Here is a 17,529-nt window from a genome sequence, read left to right on the forward strand (position 1 = left end):
ACCACCTCCTCAAAGACCTCAGTACCGGGAGAGTGGTTCATTCTCATCCTAATGTATGCCATATGCAGAGCCAATCAAGCCAATGGCTGTGGTTGCGTCCCAAATGGCACCATATTCACTATTCACCAGAGGGATCTGGTCAAAAGTAGTGCACTAGACAGAGGACAGGGTGCCATTTAGGACGCATGGGAATCTGAGTTCAATAGCTGTGACTAACAGAAGCAGACAAGTCTGACACATGGCAGTAGTCCATGAAATTGGAATCTTATCACCACACATCAGTTGCCTCTCTTCTCGCTCTCCTCTCTCCTCCTGGCCAGGTGTGAAAGCAGGCAGCAGAGTGGAGGAGATTGAACAGGAGGCCCCAATCGATTCTCCAGTCGAGCGCAAAACACACACAGCCATGGAACAGCCTTGGAATAGCCAATGTGTTTCTGGAGGTGGAACCAAGACTTTAAGACTGGAAGAGTGCTCAGTGTAACAGCCGTTCTGCCTCGCTGAGCCTCACTGGTCATCCCCAGGCTTCAGGTGAAAAGTTCACCATTCAGGAGATAGAAAAACAACAAATCTTTAGTCACAAAGCCAGGATTCACACGTTTGCGTCGGATGTCAGGCAAACGTTGCAACCAGTTGCGACATTTGAAGAGCTAGGTTTACTCCTTGGGCTCCATTTGAACAAACCTAGAGCAATGGTCAATCTAAGCTCCGGCGTTATAGGTTCGGGGGGGTGTCAAATAGTTTAGATATTTTCACAAGCACAATTATTGGCGCAGTTGCTGGCATTGGCGTGAAAAGGGCTGTGTTTTGATGAATAGGCTTGGACCCTCTGGCAAGGCAGACTGTGCTCCATGGTTAAATACGTGTTTGCTTTAGGTTGTGTATTTACGGGTTTTTATATAATCAAATCCAAATCCAACGTTAGGGAAAGGGAAAGACCTAGCCAGTTGTCGAACGGATTGTATTCGACTGAAATGTGTCTTCCGCATTTAACCCAACCCCTCTGAATTAAATTGACATCCACGTGTTAGTCCATTATAGTTTGTTAAACAGCTTACAGAAACAAACATGTAGACTATCCCATCATTGCTAAATATGTTAACTTGAACCTGTTGGTAGTCCACATTGTTCTGAGTAATTGCATGGCTTCAATGTGGAAATATGCATACTGTAGCATTCACCCTGATATAGGGGCTAGGCCTACAGTAAATTGCATTATGGCTGAGCATGGTCATGCTAAATGTTGTCCATGAGCAAGATTAAAATTCATTATTGATAAGGCCTAAAAAGACAGCGAATAATTCTAATCAAAACGTGTTTTAAATAGGCTGTCTGAATACACTTACCGGCACCATAATTGCTTCCTGTGGGCATATAATATTAAAACAACGCCGACTATGAAGGGTTTTACGCATATCCAAAACTTTTCACAACAACTGGACAAAAGATCCAATATGAAGAGAAAGGGAGAATGTTCACTGACCGTTACACTGCGCCCAAATATGTTTAATATACACATCGAACCCATCTTACAGATCACATTCACACTTCTCCTGAAGTTGCTTTGCATGCGTGCCACGGACATTCTCACGGACATTCTCACCATTAAATCAGGACAGTGAATAATTCGAAATAAGTTTGGTTTTAATAAATTGCAACCATTAAATTCCAACAACAATAAATAGATGTAAAACGTAATGACAAAAATCACCAGCATAAAAAAAAGACAACGCATTGTGGTTGAAACAGCCTTCGTTATCATAGGCCTATGGTAAGGGTAGTCTACGGAGGGCTTGGGTTTAAAAAAAATATGAAAACGGAAAACAAAATTGTTACAAGAAAACCATATCTAAATACGAGGTTCACCGGGGTTATCATCTCGCTTCATGATGGGCATGGATACATGTAGCGTCCATCAAGGAGGGGGTTTTATGCCCCTCCAAAGCATGGCTAAAATAATGTTGGCCTGCCTACAATACATAGATAAAAAGGTTACGTCAACTCACTGTTTTGCGCCTCTCAAACTTGATATTTGAATAAAGCTTTGGTGATGAAGATTGATTTCCAAGCCGTCTCACGAACTTTATCGACGGTTTTACTTGATTACTGTACATTGGGCAGGACAAAAATCAAAACAGCCTTTATTGAGAGAAGAGGCCATGCTTGGATTTTTGTCAACTAAAACGGAGGAAAAAACGAAGTTTCTAAATCCTAAGAAGACAGGCACCATGGGCAGTGTGCGTCACAGCTAAAACCAGTTGTTGGTTGGTCTTAAATATCCCCACCAAGCGCTGCCTGAAATTAGCCCTTTGGGTCATTGTTTTAAATGACACACCTCATATTTCCACCGCAAACATGCTAATGTTAGACAGGTAAATTGCCAAAACTGGCGTTAGGGCTGGAAAATGCCAGTGACCCAGTTTTTACATGACGAAATGTTTAACTAACGTGCGTTTGACACTAGCGCCGCCTTAAAGCCAGCCGACAAATAGAGCCCCTTGTGTGAAAAGCATGGAAAATACATAAGCATTGGATTAAGGGTTCTTTAAACCTGGGACTAAGCGAGTGTTTACACCTGCACATTCTAAACTGGGTTAGCACCGATTTTTCGGGGCTAGCCAATCACAGAGTTATTACACTGTTACCTAATTTGAATATTCTACTCCATAAAACGTGACATTTGGTTTCAGGTAGCTCTGGTTGTGTGAACACAGGCTAAGCTAGCCCAATGTCAGTCATAGCCTTGGGCTAAGAACAATGCTGTGTGAAAGGGCCTATCGTTTCTATAACCTAAAGAGAAATCCAAGGCATCTTCCTTGTTCTCCATCTACATCAACACCCACACGCCCCCCCCCCCTCCCCCCATTATGTTCAATAAACCAATCTGCTCCTTTCAGGGTCTTATGGGAGCTAAATGCAGAAAACACCAATTACAACACACCCCTGCTATTCACCATCAACAAACACTCTTTCATCTAGCGAGCCTCACGCCTTCGTACAGGGAGAAACCACACTGAACCATTCATGCTAATCTGTGCATGCGTCTCTAATGGCACCCTATTTCCCTATGGGGCCTGGTCATATATAGGGAGTAGGATGCCATTTGGGACGCATCCTGCCTCTAGCCTCCAGTCTGTGCTCAGGCTAAATCTACGATGCTTTACAGGAAGAGGGAGGAAAGAAAAATGGATTTGATACAGTTATTGTGAAGGCTCCCACTATTGCCACATTGTTATTTCGGTTTAGGTTAAACCTGCATTGTCTCCCGCTAGGAAGTATTAGTAGACACCCACCACCATAACCCTGCATTTACTACAGTCTATTCAAAGGCTAAAAACATGGGAGACCTGTTTGCATCTTAATTCCAAAAGACACTGCTCCATTTCCCACCCCCTTTTACATAACTAAGATACATGGCTTTTTCACAAATCTCATTACAGAACAAAAAATAAAATGATAGAATTTGGTGTGCCACCTGAGAGTGCGCTATAGCGGACTACCTAAAAGCTTCAGCTATGTTAGGCCAGGATGTTCTAGAATGTTCCTGGCAGATGTTTCCAGCGGAGGCTCTGAGTGTTCCCGACGGTTACGCCACGCCCAGTTGTTTTGCAACGCTCGCGCACGCACCGCGACCGATGTGGTCAGCATATTAGGGTTAGAACCAGGCCCCAGGTTCTGGAATTCACCCTCTCTTCCCCTCCAGACCCACAGACAAAGGTCCAAAAGAAAATGACCCCTGATGATCATAGGGGGTCATTTACTTAGGACCCTTTGTTGTTCTATTTTTTTTACTAGACACTAGTATGATCCTGGAGATAATAGGATGTTAAGTGGAAATGTCCCTTTAAAAAGGGTCAGGTAAACAGAGTCTCCTCTGGAATTCACACTTCACCTCCTGACCCATCTCCACAGTTCAGCTCAGCCGTACCTTTGTTGTGGTCACGTAAGTCTGCTCAGTATCATAGGGGCATAGAAATGTACTTGGAAGCAAGACAGGTAGATTTGTGGGAGGCTTGATATGTAGGAGGTAACATGTGCACATTATCTGTAATGGTAACATACAGCCGTGGCAGTCGGTGCAGTTTTTGATGAGGGAGGAAGATATATATTTTTTTATGAGCATGGCCTTTATTTCTATTATAGCATGTTGGATGACTGTCATTCATATTCCATTCACCCAGTTCAATGTAATGTCGATAGGCTTAGGCTACTACATGATACTCAAATTTTCCCTATAACAACCATGAGGTTGCTACAACCTAGCCTATGAACTCTAGTTTACAACGTAGGCGCACACAGGTCGAGAGAAAAATTTGAGGTGACAGACAGTGACACATTCAATACCGCTTTGCACACTCGACTGCATCTAGACGATCTAGGGTGTAATCATTAGTCCAACAGTTGTAAACGAAAGTTTCTATTGAACAAATTCAGGTATGTTTATCCCGGTTTTGTTCAGTTTGCTTCCATCAACAGAATCAGCGGAATGAATACACCGCTGATCACGCGTAAACAAAGTTCACTTTCATAGCAGCCACGTCGTATTCCTTCTCACATATGCTCTCCCCTCCTCTCACCTTTTCCCCTCACTTGTTGACTTCAAATGGACAACACATCAGCTGTATGTGACCAAGTCAAACCATTTAACCGCTACACACAGCCTACATCATTGTCACCATATTAGCTAAAGTAACTTCATAGTCAACATAGCTAATAGAACTAACGCATTAGTAAACAGGGTACAATGAAGCAGTAGCATTGCAGTGTATGGTCAAGTAAGCAGTTCCGCACTTACACCGGTGAGCCCCAGTGGCAATACATTTGTTAAACCAAAAGCTTACCTTGACGAGGAAGAGTTCCAGTAGTGTGTTGGATAGCCATAACCAGCTAGCTAACATAGCATCACTCTGTTTGAGCAGGGTGTTTGAGTAGGCTAAACTAGTTAGTTGCATTTGCTAGCTAAGTAAGTGGAACTGAAAGTAAAAAATAAAATAAAAATATCTTGCTTCTCCTTCATTTTGGAAGAAATTTATTTGTTCAAACCTGTTCAACTATTGCCTCTCTGAGTCAATTACTCACCACATTTCATACACTGCAGTGCTAGCTGGCTGAAGCTTATGATTTCAGTACTAGATTAATTCTCTGCTCTTTTGATTGGGTGGACATGTCAGTTCATGCTGCAAGAGCTCTGATAAGTTGGAGGACATCCTCCGGGAAGTTGTGATAATTAATGTGTAAGTCTATGGAAGGGGGTGAGAACCATGAGCCTCCTAGGTTTTGTATTGACATCAACGTACCCAGAGGAAAACGGAAGCTAGCTGTCCTCCGGCTACACCATGGTGCTACCCTACAGAGTGCTGCTGAGGCTTCTGTAAACCTTCATTGCTAAACAGTCTGTTTTAATCAATAAATTGGGTGACGTGAATATATTTTGTATAGTTTTTTTTACAAAGGAGTCTCCAGAGTATCTCTTACAGTAACATACATTGAGTGTACAAAACATTTCCATGACTGACTAGGTGAATCCAGGTGAAATCTATGATCCCTTATTGATATCCCTTGTTAAATCCACTTCAAAATCAGTGTAGATGAAGGGAATGAGTCCGTTCAAAGATGGATTTTATTGGGGCCTTGAAACAATTGAGACATGGATTATGTGTGTGCCACTCAGCGGGTGAATGGGCAAGACAAAGGATTTAAGTGCCTTTGAACAGGGTTTGATAGTAGGTGCCAGGCACACCGGTTTGAGTGTGTCAAGAACTGCAATGCTGCTGGGTTTTTCACATTCAACTGTTTCCCTTGTGTATCAAGGATGGTCCACCACCCCAAGGACATCCAGCCAACTTGAGACAACTGTGGGAAGCATTACTGAGTAAACATGGGCCAGCATCCCATCCCTGGGGAACGCTTTCGACACCTTGTAGAGTCCATGCCCCGACGAATCGAGGCTGTTCTGAGGGCAAAAGGGGGTATAATTCAATATCAGGAAGGTGTTCTCAATGTTTTGTACACTTAGTCACAAGTCATGCCGTTCATCGAGTGGGGTTAAAATGATCCTGAACCTGTATTTGTAGGAGGCAGAGGCATCATGTGTATCTATTCCTGTAACACAAGTCATTTGAGGGTCAGTTGCTCTGTGTTATTAAATCACTTCTAAGCAGAGTGGTGGTAAAATGATCCAGATCCTTGCTGATGAGAACATTACACTGCACACCATCTTAACCCTTAATTACATGTTAGTTAATGCATTGCAAAGGTATTGCATTTGCTAATTTTACAGCATTCACATGCATGTGATCACCAGGTCACCCCAAATTTCTGGTTTGGCATCTTTTAGAGGATCCTGACTCAAAGATCAACAAAGCTGATATACGATCCAGACCAGCCGTTTAAAATGTGCAGCTACGGATAAATAAACTATCGAGCTAGGAAAGGACAGTCCTGGAACAGAACACAGCAGGGGATGGCCTTGCCCTCTGAACTTGGCCTGTCCAATCCCCTCAACCCCTAAATCATGCTGGGGACAGCCAGCGGAGCCCAGTGGTGATGCTGATGAATCCACATGTTTCAGCTCAAGTGGCTGACCCCTGCCCTATAGCATAGCAGCATCACTCACACACACACACACACACACCCTCCCTCCTCTTCCCTGGCCTCTAACATAGCAGCATCCAGTCAAACACACACTCACTTATCCCTTCTCTACCCTGGTCTTGCATCTGGACATCTGTGACATGGTTCTTTGTGCTAACAGCACAAGATCAGGTTCCTGTACCTTACGGTCCACTGTTTCTCAACACTGGTCATACTGTACATAGTGTTACCCATTCTGTACTGCACTGCTCTGTCCAATGTTTCCCATCACTGGTGATTGAGTCAGAAAGGTTGGGAAACAAAGGAAACAAAATGTTACTCAGACGTCATGGGGAGGGGGGTCTATACTTCAGCTGGTTTGATTCCTGCTGGTAACGTTTGTTTTGTTTTTATCCTCTGTGTGAGTGAGGAGTCAGCTCCTCCCCCCATAGTCACATCACATACACTGTGGATTAATGGTCTCACTCTGTCCAGATGTTTCCCAGAGCTTGGGAGGTGGGAGGCTAAGACCCGGGAGAGTAGACCTATCTATGCTCGCTCACAACCTCAAAAATGGTCCCTATCCCAGGATATGTCAAAAATAAAATAAATAAGGAGCTTTATTGTTAGATCTGGGCTGAAACGTTTCTGGAATGTTCATTCTTTAAAGGTCCAGTGTAGTCAAAATTCAGTTTTGCCTGTATTTTATATTGTACAACATTGTAACACTGTAGAAGTGTGAAATAATTTGATCAGTGTCATTTCCTTATATTTGCTGGTTGACAACACTATCTACACAGGACCTTCTTATCAGCAGGTTTGCATGGACGGGAGTTTAATCTTTCCATGGTGACATCTCCATGCAGTAAATTGGTTGATTGACCAATAAAGTGAGTTCGAAACCGCTCTGCAAATAACAGATAGATTTCAGTTTTACCCTACCGACTCAGACCACACAGGCAGTCCTAGCAAAATTCTTGCTTCAGAAAAGCTTTTTTTGCCCATTTTAATGCTCATTCTTTTTTGTGCACACACATCACCATACACGTGGTCTGCGGTTGTGAAACCAGTTGGACGTACTGCCTAATTCTCTAAAAATACATTGGAGGCGGTTTATGGTGGAGAAATTAACAAAATTCACTGGCAACAGCTCTGGTGGACATTCCTGCAGTCAGCATGCCAATTGCACACTCCCTCAACACTTGAGACATCTGTGGCATTGTGTTGTGTGACAAAACTGCACATTTTAGAATGTCCTTTTATTGTCCCCAGCATAAGGTGCACCTGTGTAATGATCATGCTATTTAATCAGCATCTTGATATGCCACACCTGTCAGGTGGATGGATTACCTTGGCAAAGGAGACACTCACTAACAGAGATTTAAACAAATTGTGCGCGTATGGAACATTTCAGCATTCGGTGGGCCCGTTCAGTCAGCTTGTGTGTCTAACTACGTCGCGGTGGAGCAGTTGTGGCTCCTAGACATTACCACTTCACAATGACAGCGCTTACAGATGACCGGGGCAGCTCTAGCAGGGCAGACATTTGACAAACTGGCTTGTTGGAAAGGTGGCATCCTATGACAGTGCCACGTTGAAAGCCACTGAGCTCTTCAGTATGGGCCATTCTACTGCCAATGTTTGTCTATGGAGATTGCATGGCCGCATGCTCGATTTTATACACCCGTCAGCAATGGGTGTGGCTGAAATGGCCAAATCCACTCATTTGAACGGGTGTCCACATACCTTTGACCATGTGGATGTAAAACAAAACAAAAAAGTCTACCTGTTGGTTGCCTGTTGTCACTTCTTCTCATTTCGCTAGCTTTTAAATTACATCCCCCCCCCCCATTGCATTAGTGAACTCTCACTCCACATTGATCCACTTTGCCGGTTTGATTGGCAATCAACATGGTACAAATGTGAAGGCTACCAGTTGGCTTCTGGTATTTTTATGGGGCGCATGTCATAAAAACTACATTGAAAAGTTTGTTGTTTTATTAAATGAATCATTTCAAATGTCATGGTGTATCCTTGTACGTAGCAATGTCACATGGATATTTTTATTTAAATTTAGAAAAAGCCATTTCAGTGTCAAAAATAGGCCTATGTTTTACACACACACAAAAAAAAGGGAATACTCACACACAACTCAGTGTTTGAATAATAACATCCGTTCGGATATTCATAACCATGCACATCCCTATTCCAGTCCAGACCAAAAAATCAATGTCCGTGGACATTGAAATCAAGGCCGGTCCATACCACACCAAAAAAAAAAGATGGCCAGCCCAGACAGGACCAAAAAAAGACATTGGCGTCAGTCCGTGCATAGTGGGTTCATTCCATTTCATTCAAGTTAACCATGCCAGTGACACTACAAATTATGGTCTACTTGACACTTTGTATTGCCAAGACATTGCCAGATGTTACAAATCATTGGCTACAATGTTCTAGCTCTGAAAGTGCATGGCCACAGACAGAATCATTGTTGCAAGGACGCACTGTAGCCAGTCATTATTCTCAAACTAGCGAAGAGTCCAACGCAGCCCTGAGAAGCACATGAGGATTTTAGGATGGCAATACATTGCAACATTATTTAATTCAGTTCTCTATAGGCTACCTGACTGTCATCAATGTTAGTATCTGTTGTGATTCATGTAGTCGCCCCCCCCCCTCCCCCAGACATAAAATTCGCTGCATGTCGGGACAAGTCACGACAACAGCCTACCTAGGTATAAAGATCACAACTGAAAAACCAAACACAGTTGTTTTTACTGCTTGCAGCTCAAAACAAACATGAAAACGTATATATCAACACAGTGATTCTGTTTGAACTATACCATCTAAGGTGTAGCCTGGTCACTGCTAAAATCCTTAGTTTACAGCAGCCTGGTCTCAGAGTAGACGTAACGTAGTAAATGTAAATCTGGGACACTAAAATGTGTATGATGTTATGTTTGGTACGGTTACATAAGATAGAAGTTAACCCTTTGACACATACCAACACACAGGTGTGTTCATTTTACTGTGGTCCCTGCAGCTCTACGCTCAAACCGGTGTGATTAGAACGCTTATTTAGAACGTCCAGTTTCGATTGATGCCACAGTCAGCGTTTGAGCCGGCCACACTTTTTTTCACAGAAACATTTTGCACAAACACAGATCTTACAATGTTACGTCCTGAATGTGACCAGTTTATTTTTTTAGATGCAATGTTCAGACATTCACAGAAGTAGCTACAGCATAGCACAATCATCCAAACCCGAAAAATGTGGGCTACATTAGTGCACGCGCTAACTGAGGAAATATTGACATAACACAAGTGGTCATATTTAGCCAACTCTAGCTCACCATTGATCGAAATAGCTTTGTAAAACACTTTCTAAAAGTCAGAAGTACTTCGACGATGGGTAGTTTGTGCGCACTGCCATGTTTGTTTTTTCGTGTCAACCAAAGATAAGGAGACAAGATGAGTTTGGTCTGTTTGTAGTAAGCATGTTAAAGGGATTGCGTTCCCTTCCGGAAATCTACAAGAAAGATGAGTGAACCATCCGTTCACCTCATTTTGTCATAAGAACAGAAAATAAAGGCACTTACTTTGATAGGAATGCACACATGTTCAAAGAAAGCTATTGTTTGTAAGCAAAACAACAATGAAAGCAATGCGAGTGCCAGACAGAACATGTGCCAGGGGGAAAGGTTTCTACAAGACTGTGCCAATGTCTGCATACTTGATCTGGGGAAGTGCTTGGGCTCTCGTTGAAGAGAGAAGTTTGTCCAACTCAGTAAAGCCTCAAATATAAATTGTCTGCTACAGTGAAATGGGCTACTTCTATGTAAATGAATGAGGAGGCGGAACATGCCTCAAATAAAACTTGGGTTAACTGTCCTGTTGCACAACAATTACATTGGAACAGTTGAGTGCACTGTGACCTCACAGGCTCAATTATTATTTATTTTTTCCAATCACGCTGGGGCAACGTTAGAGCTATTTGGAACTCAATTGTGAAAAGATATTTAGGCAAAAACGAAAGGAGGGTGGTTGGTTGGGGTGGATCGTGGGTGTATAACGGTCGTGTGTTCAAATCTCATCACGGACAACTTTTCAACTACTTACTACTTTTTAGCTACTCTGCAACTACTTAGCTAACCCTTCCCCTACTGTTAACCTAACTCCTAACCTTAACCTAGCTAACTTTATCTAACTAGCTAATGATAGATTTAGCCACCTAGGTAACATTAATCACAACAAATTGGAATTCGTAACATAAGTTTTGAGAATTTGTAACATATTGTAGGTTTTGCTCATTTGTAACAATGCATGAATTGCACATTCATAACATACCATACAAATTGCAATTCGTAACATCACACGAAATGGATGATCCACAAATGTGTGTATGGGATTTATGTAGAGAATAATACGAAATGCTCTGAGAGCAGGTTGCAGCCAGACCAACAGCCATCGATTCTGAACCATAAACGATTCACACATAGAAGGCTACCGTTTAGAACCTGCAAATGATACAAATGTGGGGGATTCCACAGCGGAGAAATCGGTGAAAAGCAGAGGCATGTTGATCGGGTCCGTGTAGCCTACTTATCGAATCAAGGTAGTGTGCTGCTGTGACGGTCTAGCCTACCTAGAACTGGGGGAAAGCAGGCCTTTCACTGATGTGCTGAGATACCATAGCCTTGTTCTACCTGCTGAATGACCTTACAACATTGAACGACCACCTTCTACATGAGCATGACAACAACAGAACATGAACAAAGGGCATATTAATTCTGAAACATTTGTGGGGCTACATCTGGGAATGGGAGTAAAACAGAGTAGCGGGCAGCACAACACTGAAGTCAATGTAGCCATGCACCGCTTTGAATCCCCGCTGATTTAAGCCAACAAAATTAAGCCATATGAAACTCAACATCTGTGGACGAGCAGTTGTCTTTGTCATGTCAACAACACCCTAAAAGAAGCATGTATGCTAGGCTACAGCAGGTGGTTATGAAATGAGCAATTGCCAAAAGGTGGGCAAGCTAGATCGCCTTTAGTCTGTCACACAAACATGGCACCTCCTAGGGTGATTAGCTTAGCTAGAAGGAAAAGCCCATGGCTCATATCGATCACATCGAGTCTGAAGCCTATTGGTGTTATGAAGGCAAATAGGCTAGCCTACCGTGTGGTGAATAGGCCTACACTGTATAGGCCCTATGTTGCTAAGTGGACATGCAGTTTCACAAAGCCATAGGCTAGAACACTAGAATGTCACTTACCATCAATAGCTCCTGTAGGAGACAGGATCTCCAAACCGAGTAGAAATCCCACGAAGAACAACCTCATTGCTAACACATTTGCATCACTTCTGTAGAAAATAATGGATAGAAAGGTCGATGGAATTCTAAAATCAAAGAATCTATTCAAACACCTCATCCGAACCCCGGAACGGTCCGGTGCGATTGTCCGTTCTCTTTACGCCCTGCAACCACGTACTACGAATAGCAAAGGTAGCTTCACAGTCAGCGGTATGGATAAAACTGCAGAAACAGGGGGGGAGGCTTGTTACAGCCTAGTTGAAGCTAAGGGTTGTGCTCATGCACAGTCATGTATATTTCTTATATATACATTTCAGCATGCATAATCCATATAAACCCGCACACTATTTTTCAAATTAAAATCTGTTGTGAACACAATGTGGCTTCAACATTCCTTTAGAAAACGTCCAACTAGTTCTCAAGGTCCTCAGATCTCCGTCACTGCAGCATTGTTGAAAATATCCCATGCCTTGAACCAAAAACTAAAAGCGCCTTTTTATTTGGGAGCTCCACTGCCTGTGTTGCTGGTGGTTACAACACGTTGACTGGATGGTGACTCTGAAGCACCAACACACACAGCCCTCTCGAACCAGATGACATCACCAATTAAATTCATTTGGAAATCGCGAAAACTACGAAGCAAGCTCCCTCTGAACAAAGGTTTTCTCACGAATTTCAACGCTTTTCAAAGCATGAAGCTGGCGACCCTACACCAGCCATGTTGGCGCATGAATAGTTGTGCTCTGCGGTTTTCATTTGATACACATAAAATAATAATAGGCATCAACTTGCAAACAAGTGGACACTCTCAAATGTATCTATTACTTTAGTAACAGGTCAGAAATATTTTAACACATATACAATTTAAGAATGCCACCTGGGTCTTGCAACATTGTAAAAGTGTTCCCCTGAGCTTTTTGCACGTGTGAAGTAACTAAGTAGAAATACTTTGAAGAACTAGGCTACTTAAGTAGTTTTGGGGGGTATTTGTACTTTACTATTTATATTTTTCGCAACTTTTACTCTATATTCCTAAATAAAATATACGAAACAAAAATGTAAAAGCAGTTACAGTTCTTATAAGTAAATCAGTCAATTGAAATAAATCCATTAGGCCCTAATCTATGGGTTTCACATGACTGGGCAGGGGCACAGCCTTGGGTGGGCCTGGGGAGCCAGACCCAGCCAATCAGAATGAGTTTTTCCCCATAAAAGGGCTTTATTACAGACAGAAGTAGGCATTGGCGTCGGCAACAGGTCTGGTGGACATTTCTGCAATCATCATGCCAATTGCACGCTCCCTCAAATTTGAGACATCTGTTGCATTGTGTTGTGTGACGAAACTGCACATTTTAGTGTCCTTTTATTGTCCCCAGCACAAGGTGCACCTGTGTAATGATCATGCTTTTTAATCAGCTTCTAGATATACCACACCTGTCAGGTGGATGGATTATCTTGGCAAAGGAGAAATGCTGACTTACAGGGATGTAAAACAAATTTGTGCGACAGTAGGGATGACATGTTATATTGATAGGTGTGTGTATTAGACCATATTGCTGTCCTGCCTGAGCATTCGAAATGTAACGAGTACCTTTGGGTGTCAGGGAAAATGTATGGAGTAAAAGTACATACACTGAACAAAAATATAAGCGCAACATGTAAAGTGTTGGTCCCATGTTTCAAGAGCTGAAATAAAAGATCCATGAAATGTTCTGCTGCTGGTCTTCCATTTTTACTTGAGTCCTTTGCTTTTCCCACCACTGACACACAGCTGCTCTAAAGGTTATGTTATACACAATCTCTGATAATTGTGCATGGTAGAACTCTCCAGAATCGTAACCTTAGGCTACTATGTTACCATACTGAAAGATGAGATGCATCCCGGACAGGGGTTGGCGAGTGGAAGGATGTTCTATTTTCTAAACAGTTCGTTTAATTTTCTATTCCATGACATCCAACTCAAGAGAACATTTCTGACTCGGACCCACTCCAAGTGCATTTCTCAGGTGAGAACCCCCTCTGGTGGTAGATGAAGGACATAGCAGATCATTTAGAGTGAGCGCCCACTGTTCATCTCAATAGTGTAACGTGCTGAACAATAACTTTAATACCCAAACATTTGCACTGACTTCAGACAAAAGCACCAAAGTTAATGAAACATAACCAAAACTACAGTACTCTTTGAAAATTTACTCTGGACTCAGACATAAAATCTGACATCATGGTCAAATCATTTCTGATATATGGATTCCCATCCATCTATGAATGTCAGCTGACTTCACAGTGCTTTATTAAAAACAATATCTACATTTCCTTCCCAAAGCAGCAGAGTTGTATTCTGGTTCCCAAGGATGTGTACCAAACGCTTCAAGGTCCTTCACTGAGGACCTGAAATGGGCCCACCACACCGACACCATGGGGAAGAAACCCCAACAACGCTTCTACAACCTATGGAGGCTTGTGTGCGGTAGCTCAGCCATGGAAACCCATTTCATGAAGCTCCCGACAAACAGTTATTGTGCTGACGTTGCTTCCAGAGGCAGATTGGAACTCGTTAGTGAGTGTTGCAACCGAGGACAGATGATTTTTACACGCATCAGCACTCGGTGGTCCTGTTCTGTAAGCTTGTGTGGCCTACCACTTTGTGGCTGAGCCGTTGTTGCTCATAGACGTTTCTACTTCACAATAATAGCACATATGTCACGCCCTGGTCTTAGTATTTTGTGTTTTCTTTATTATTTTGGTCAGGCCAGGGTGTGACATGGGTTTATTATGTGGTGTGTTTTGTCTTGTTTTTTTTGTAGGTATTGGGATTGTGGTATAGTGGGGTTTTCTAGGAAAGTCTATGGTTCCTGAAGTGGTTCTCAATCAGAGGCAGGTGTTTATCGTTGTCTCTGATTGGGAACCATATTTAGGCAGCCATATTCTTTGAGTGTTTCGTGGGTGATTGTTCCTGTCTCTGTGTTAGTTTGCACCAGATAGGCTGTTTAGGTTTTCGTGTTATGTTTTTGTATTGTTCGTTTTCATCTTTATTAAAGATGTATAAAAATTACCACGCTGCATTTTGTCCGCCTCGCCTTCACCGCAAGAAAACCGTAACAACATACAGTTGACCGGGGCAGCCCTAGCAGGGCAGAAATTTGACGTACTGACTTGTTGGATAGGTGGCATCCTATGACGGTGACACGGTGAAAGTCACTGAGCTCTTCAGTACGGGCCTTTCTACTGCCAATGTTTGTCTATGGAGATTGCATGGCTGTGTACTCGATTCTATACACCTGTCAGCAACAGGTGTGACTGAAATAGCCAAATCCATTCATTTGAAGGGTGTCCACATACTCTTGTATATATTGTGTATATTTTGGCGTATACAGTTGAAGTCGGAAGTTTACATACACCTTAGCCAAATACATTTAACCTCAGTTTTTCACAATTCCTGACATTTAGTCGAAGTAAAAATTCCCTGTCTTAGGTCAGTTAGGATCACCACTTTATTTTAAGAATGTGAAATGTCAGAATAATTATTTGTTACAGCTTTTATTTCTTTCATCACATTCCCAGTGGGTCAGAAGTTTACATACACTCAATTAGTATTTGGTAGCATTGCCTTTAAATTGTTTAACTTTGGCCAAACGTTTCGGGTAGCCTTCCACAACCTTTCCCACAAAAAGTTGGGTGAATTTTGGCCCATTCCTCCTGGCAGAGCTGGTGTAACTGAGTCAGGTTTGTAGGCCTCCTTGCTCGTACACACACTTTTTCAGTTCTGCCCACAAATAATCTATAGGATTGAGGTCAGGGCTTTGTGATGGCCACTCCAATACCTTGACTTTGTTGTCCTTAAGCCATTTTGTCACAACTTTGGAAGTATGCTTGGGGTCATTCTCCATTAGGAAGACCCATTTGCGACCAAGCTTTAACTTCCTGACTAATGTCTTGAGATGTTGCTTCAACATACCCGCATCATTCTCCTCCCTCATGATGCCATCTATTTTGTGAAGTGCACCAGTCCCTCCTGCAGCAAAGCACCCCCACAACATGATGCTGCCACCCCCCGCGCTTCACGGTTGGGATGGTGTCTTCGGCTTGCAAGCATCCCCCTTTTTCCTCCAAACATAACGATGGTCATTATGGCCAAACACTTCTATTTTTGTTTCATCAGACCAGAGGACATTTCTCCAAAAATATCTTTGTCCACATGTGCAGTTGCAAACCGTAGTCTGGCTTTTTTATGGTGGTTTTGGAGCAGTGGCTTCTTCCTTGCTGAGCGGCCTTTCAGGTTATGTCAATATAGGACTCGTTTTACTGTGGATATAGATACTTTTGTACCTGTTTCCTCCAGCATCTTCACGAGGTCCTTTGCTGCTGTTCTGGGATTGATTTGCACTTTTCGCACCAAAGTACGTTCATCTCTAGGAGACAGAACGCGTCTCCTTCCTGAGCGGTATGACGGCTGCGTGGTCATACATGGTGTTTATACTTGCGTACTATTGTTTGTACAGATGAACGTGGTTCCTTCAGGCATTTGAACATTGCTCCCAAGGATGAACCAGACTTGTGGAGATCTGAAGCCATGACATCATTTTCTGGAATTTTCCAAGCTGTTTAAAGGCACAGTCAACTTAGTGTATGTAAACTTCAGACCCAATGGAATTGTGATACAGTGAGTTATAAGTGAAATAATCTGTCTGTAAACAATTGTTGGAAAAATGACTTGTGTCATGCACAAAGACGATGTCCTAACCGACTTGTGGAGTGGTTAAAAAAACGAGTTTTAATGACTCCAACCTAATTGTATGTAAACTTCCGACTTCAACTGTATTGAATTTGTTATTTGGATTGTCAACTGAATTCATTCTGACATTCGTGGTTTTCTTGTTTTTATTATTTTTGTTATTGTTGGTGTACTTGGTTGACATTTTTGCTGCACTGTTAGGAGCTAATAACGCAAGCATTTTGCTGCACCCGCTATAACATTTGCTGAACTGTGTATGAGACCAATCAACTTTTATTTGAAATGGCAATCCATTCTCGGTATAGTGCACTCCCCATGGGCCCTGGTCAAAAGCAGTGCACTACACAGGGAAGAGGACGCCAGTTGGGGAGCAGACAAGGCTTGAGGCAATAGAGGAAGTTGGTTTCCATCTGGTGTAGTGAGCCAATGACAATGTCTATGTCCCCCTCAGAGAGAGACTAAGAGATCTGAAGCTGGCTAAGATAACTAGCCATAACAGAACAAGATTGCTGAGTTTAGTGGGGCCCACCATACTGTGCCTGTAGTCATTACTGAACTCTCTCTCACTTTCAGTCTCTCTCTTCCAGGCTCTCTCTCAGTCTACTTTGAAGACTGATACTCCAACAATCTGAGTGACTGAGTTGAAAATAAAATGATAACTGCTCCAACTTCCTACACAGTATACTGTGTAGTGAGTATGACTGTCCCGGGCAGTGGATTCCAATCGAAAGCATGTAGACGGTGTGTCAAGACATGTGAATGTAGCAAAGTTCGGGCCATTCATAATCCATTATCATGGCCTTAGAAAACATACAGGGATTTGGCCTGGTTTCCAAGGCCTGGAGCGAGAGGGGAAGTCAGAATCCAAACAGAGATCCTGTCTAGATCCCCCCCCTCTGAGAGAATCTC

The 17,529-nt window shown here is 42.7% G+C and overlaps 1 protein-coding gene across 2 annotated transcripts in view; it reads right to left on the reverse strand.

Annotated features, from left to right (window-relative positions):
• Positions 1-12,820, reverse strand: part of LOC110491981 (low-density lipoprotein receptor-related protein 1) — a 137,968-nt gene extending 125,148 nt beyond the window's left edge. The window contains exon 1 of one of the 2 annotated variants that reach the window (XM_036946892.2): positions 11,850-12,820. In XM_036946892.2, coding sequence (XP_036802787.2) covers positions 11,850-12,006 — 157 coding nt within the window. In that variant the 5' untranslated portion in view covers positions 12,007-12,820. The remainder of the gene's footprint in view (positions 1-11,849) is intronic. The other variant, XM_036946893.2, reaches the window with a different exon arrangement.
• Between the last annotated feature and the right edge of the window lie 4,709 nt (positions 12,821-17,529).

This window comes from Oncorhynchus mykiss, chromosome 16 (genome assembly GCF_057628025.1).
Source record: "Oncorhynchus mykiss isolate SJ-2025 chromosome 16, ASM5762802v1, whole genome shotgun sequence".
NCBI lineage: Eukaryota > Metazoa > Chordata > Actinopteri > Salmoniformes > Salmonidae > Oncorhynchus > Oncorhynchus mykiss.